Raw genomic sequence first — 3,960 nt, 5'->3', positions numbered from 1 at the left:
AAGGGACACGAACTGTGTCATCCTCACATGCTGCAGCGGCACGCTGGAGCAACAAAGCTGCCATCTAGTCAGCTCTCCTTCACCAAAAGCCAGGTTTCAGTTCACTACGGGCCTCTATCCCTCTTCTTTGGCAAGCCATTCTGGACAGCTGGTAGATAAAGGAGACCTTTCTTCACTGTGAGAGCTGGGTGACTTCTGAGGAACCAGGAAGGGCCCAGGCCAAAGCTTCAGTTCGCAGTAGCTAAGAAAGGAGCTGGTGGCACACGCCTGTAATCCCAGCACTCCAGAGGCGGAGGTAAGTGGATCTCTATGTGAGTTCAAGGCCAGCTTGGTCTACAAATCAAGCTCTAGGTCAGCCAGGGCTGTAACCCTGTCTCAAAAAGCCAAAACAAAACAACCCCCCCCCCAAAACAAAACAAAAAGATGAGAAGTGCTTTTTAAAAGCTTTTATTTCAAAAAATAAAGCCACAGTTAATTTCACATAAATATCTGGGGAGGGGGAGGTGGGAAGCAGGCCTGGCCCCTACCTCCTCTTCTCTTTCACACTGTATTGTAAGAGCAAAGGAGATGGCTAAGGAGAAAAGGGAAAAAGTCGTGAGTGGGCTGTCAGCACCCACCGGGCCCCTCAGCCCACCATGCACCTGGCTTACCTTGCCGAACCAGCGGGACAGCCATATCTGCTTCATTGTCATGTGATCAGGGAGAACTTCATTGTCAAAAAGGAGCTGTACCTAAAGGGAGATGGAGCAGGGAATGGCTCTTCCTAGTGCTGAGCAGAGATTTGTCCCTTCCTTGTGTGTGTATGTTTGCATGTTGTGTGTTCAAGTCTGTGGAAGCTCCATCCATCTTTTTTCTTTTCTGAGACAGGTTCTCTCACTGAGCTGGAACTCACCGAGTAGAGTAGGCTAGCCCCAGCCGCAGTGCTGGGATTACAGGTTTACACTACCACACTAGTTTTTTGGTTGAACTCTGGTCCAGGTGCTTGCAAGGCTTTACTGCCTAAGCCATCTCACCAGACCTCTCTTGCACCTTTTTCGTTTCTGAAGACAAAGTCTCACTCTGGGGCCCAGACTGGTCTGGAATTCATTATACAGCCTAGGCTAGTCTCGAACTTGAAGCAATCTCCCTGTCTTCAGCTTTGTTCCACTAAGCCAGACATGCCCCTCCCCTTTCAGTCCCTTCTTCTTCAGATAACCTCTCGGGTGTACTTACATGTTGTGGGTTTAGCATTAGGCGGTGGCACAGAACCCTTCGGAGATGGCGTACCTCAGCTCTAACAGAACACCGGACGTACTTGTTCTAGGAACGGGGAAGGCAGGGAGAAGAACGGGGATATGAAGGAAAGCTTGCTAGGAGAAGTGGCTCCTTGAAAAAGGCCCTCCCTTCAGCCCCTCTCACCTGAAGGACATTTTTATTCTTGTCTTTGCCAGAACTGGACAGAAACAGACACGAGTTAGAGTACTGCACTTTTCCTCTCCCACCTAGACCATAGACGCTTTCTTCAAGGGAACAGACACTCCCTCACCCCGTGCCTTCTCCCTAAGCCCTTGGCTGATTCTGGGTCACTAGCAGTTTTCACATCATGAAACCTCCGACCTGCCCCTCACCTTAGCCGCTCCAGGCACAGGCTCAGCTGCTCATCATAGCGGTAATAGTGGGCTTTAGAGTGGTCAAAACTGCTGAAGGGGAGGCCAAGGTTGCTCAGGGCTGGCTCTGAGAAAAAGGAGATACTGAGGAGGCTGATACAGGTCCCACACCCCTTTTCCCCAGACGGCAAAACTAAGCAGAAGAAATACCCTGAGGGCTTTACTTGGCCCCCTCCCCCAAAGGACCACGAAGGCCATACCTTCCCCACTGGGCTGGGTGACTCTGTCCAAGCTTCGGGACTGATAGAATTCCCGAATCCGTTTCTCTTCACCTAGGAAGGGGTGAAGGGCGGCCATATTAATTCTCTTTGTCCTGGCGGTTGACCTCTTTATCTCTTTATTTTTTGGTTCCCGACAACACCGTTGTTCGCTTCAGCTGCCACCCAGCATTAGGGTCAGGAGGCCCCACCAACACAAGGTGGCCACTCACTGTCTTGCAAGCCCGGTACTAGCTTGTAGACGATGTCCTGCATGACCCGATCCAGCTTCAGGTTGAGCAGCGGCTGCGTCTCGTGGATCTTGATGTTGCACATGGGACAATACTTGCTGGTCTGCAGGTACTTCACGATACAGCTTTTGCAGACTGTAAGAGGAGAAACGCAGACGCTCAGGCCCTCTGGGCGCCCAGCACACGGGGCAGACAGCACGGAGGCGGGAGGCAGGTTGGTGAGGACAGGGCAGGCTCCGGACACTCACAGGTGTGGAGACACTCTGTGATGGTGGTGGCGTCCACAAAGTAGCCGGCGCAGAGGCAGCAGACGATGTGTTCGTTCAGGTCTTTGATCTTCACCCGGACCTCCTCCTGCGGACACACCCTCGGTCACTCTTAACTGCTCTCGGAAGCCCTCCCCCTCTCATCTCCGCACTCCCCAGCTCCGGGGCAGTTCGGTCCTGGAGTCGGCAGTCAGGCCCGCAGGGGGGCGGGGGTGGGGTGCCTCCCCCTCCGCCCAGCAGAGGGCTCCGCGCACAGCGGGTGCTCGCTTCTCCCGGGCTCGCCCGACCCTCCTTTCCCCGGAGAGACCAGACGCCGTCGGAGACTCAACGCGCAGGCGTCCCAGCCCAGCGTCTGGCAACCCTGCCAGCTCCGCGCGTGCGTGCCGCGCGCCCCGTGGCCGCGCAGGCGCACTGGCTGCCCGTCCCGCCACCGCCCGTCCCCTCGCCCGTTTGGGTTCGCACAGCCAACGGACCCCAGCAGTCACCCGCTGCCCCTGCACCTCGTTCCGTAGCGGGTCCATCTTGTACACTGACTGGAGCTGGTTCCGAAGCCTCATCGCGATCGCAATCTGGCCCCCCTGAGGAGACGCCATCTTAAAGGCTGATCCCAGCCCGCCACTTCCGGTACCGCCTGCGGGGCGGGACTTGTCTCCTAGCGACGCGGGCCTCACGCTCTCCGGATTGGCTGGCCTTCCGACACACCCCGCCCTCACCCCCGCGCCCACTCCCCGAGTGCTCACCTGAGCTTGCTGGCCCCCCCCCCCGCCGCGGTCGTTGGGGCGTGGGGGCCGTGGAGCGGGCCCCTGTCTGTGCGCTCCCCGCGCGTCCTTCCGACGGTGCGCGCCGGGCCTCCGGACAACTTCAGGGGCTGGAGGTGGAGAGCCTGTGCCCGCCCCGACCCCGAGCGGTCGCCGGCCGCTCCAGCTCCGGCGCGTGGGAGTCCCGGGACGCGCCCTCGCCTCTGACCCCGCGTCCTCAACCTGCAGTGCGGCGCTGCTTGGCCGCGGCGTCCGCGTCGCCGAGCTGTGTCCGAGGGTCGGGCCTTCTCCCCGCTCCGCCGCGGGACTTCTCCCGGCTTCACGAAGTCCGGGAGAGGGTGCCTTGGGCGGGGTGGGGAGGGAGAGACCCCCGGGAACGTGGCGATCTTAGCCCCCGCTTTCTCCCTGCTGCCGGGGTGGGGGGAATAGGCCCTGGGTAATGATGATGATTTAATCATCGGCGCCTGCGGAGGCCTGGGACAGACTAATGCAGAGCAGATGCCGAAGGAGGAGGGGAGGACTGACAGCGAGGAGACTTGGGCAGCGAGTGCCTGCGGTAGCGTAAGCCCAGGCCTGCACCGGGGGAGGACCAGGGTTCCCCCGGGGCTGGTACTCTGTCATCCCTGGGTCCTTACAGCGGAGTTTAAAAAGGAGCCAAAGGGAAGATCCTAGTGGAAGCTTGAAAGGCTTTCTGTAGAACACAGAAGTCTGTGGGCAGGGCCGACACATGGATGGGGGTTATAAATGTGCTGGAAATAAGGCAGTGTGGAGGGGAACACCAAAGAAGCAGGTGTGGACTGAGCGTGCTAATGGAAGGAATGGGGTTAAAAGTGTTGGAATGG

At 58.2% G+C, this 3,960-nt stretch overlaps 1 protein-coding gene across 2 annotated transcripts; it reads right to left on the bottom strand.

The window, feature by feature from the left end:
• Window positions 1–431: 431 nt before the first annotated feature.
• Window positions 432–2,995, bottom strand: Pcgf1 (polycomb group ring finger 1). Of its 2 annotated transcripts, none has more exons than XM_055596497.1 (9): window positions 2,861–2,995; window positions 2,343–2,448; window positions 2,077–2,229; window positions 1,847–1,918; window positions 1,608–1,713; window positions 1,399–1,432; window positions 1,213–1,299; window positions 651–731; window positions 432–571 (listed from the first exon to the last, which is right to left on the bottom strand). In XM_055596497.1, the coding sequence occupies exons 1-9, from the start codon at window positions 2,951–2,953 to the stop codon at window positions 524–526; spliced, it is 780 nt and encodes a 259-aa protein (XP_055452472.1). In that variant the 5' UTR covers window positions 2,954–2,995; the 3' UTR covers window positions 432–523. The 2 variants fall into 2 exon arrangements, with proteins under 2 accessions (XP_055452472.1, XP_055452473.1); XM_055596498.1 differs by lacking the exon at window positions 2,861–2,995 and adding an exon at window positions 2,668–2,688.
• Between the last annotated feature and the right edge of the window lie 965 nt (window positions 2,996–3,960).

The sequence above is a fragment of the Psammomys obesus genome, unplaced genomic scaffold (genome assembly GCF_907164565.1).
Source record: "Psammomys obesus unplaced genomic scaffold, mPsaObe1.curated_primary_1811, whole genome shotgun sequence".
Lineage (NCBI taxonomy): Eukaryota > Metazoa > Chordata > Mammalia > Rodentia > Muridae > Psammomys > Psammomys obesus.
This window is presented reverse-complemented; position numbering and strand designations above follow the sequence as displayed.

Bases quoted from the DNA above. Each gene is read 5' to 3' on its own strand.
- Pcgf1 (XM_055596497.1), bottom strand. From the start codon at position 2,953: ATGGCGTCTCCTCAGGGGGGCCAGATTGCGATCGCGATGAGGCTTCGG. The intron at 2,449-2,860 runs GTGCAGGGGCAG...GTGTGTCCGCAG, and splicing joins TGGACCCGCTACGGAACGAG to GAGGAGGTCCGGGTGAAGAT. The intron at 572-650 runs GTAAGCCAGGTG...TTTTCTCCTTAG, and splicing joins TGTCCCGCTGGTTCGGCAAG to CCATCTCCTTTGCTCTTACA.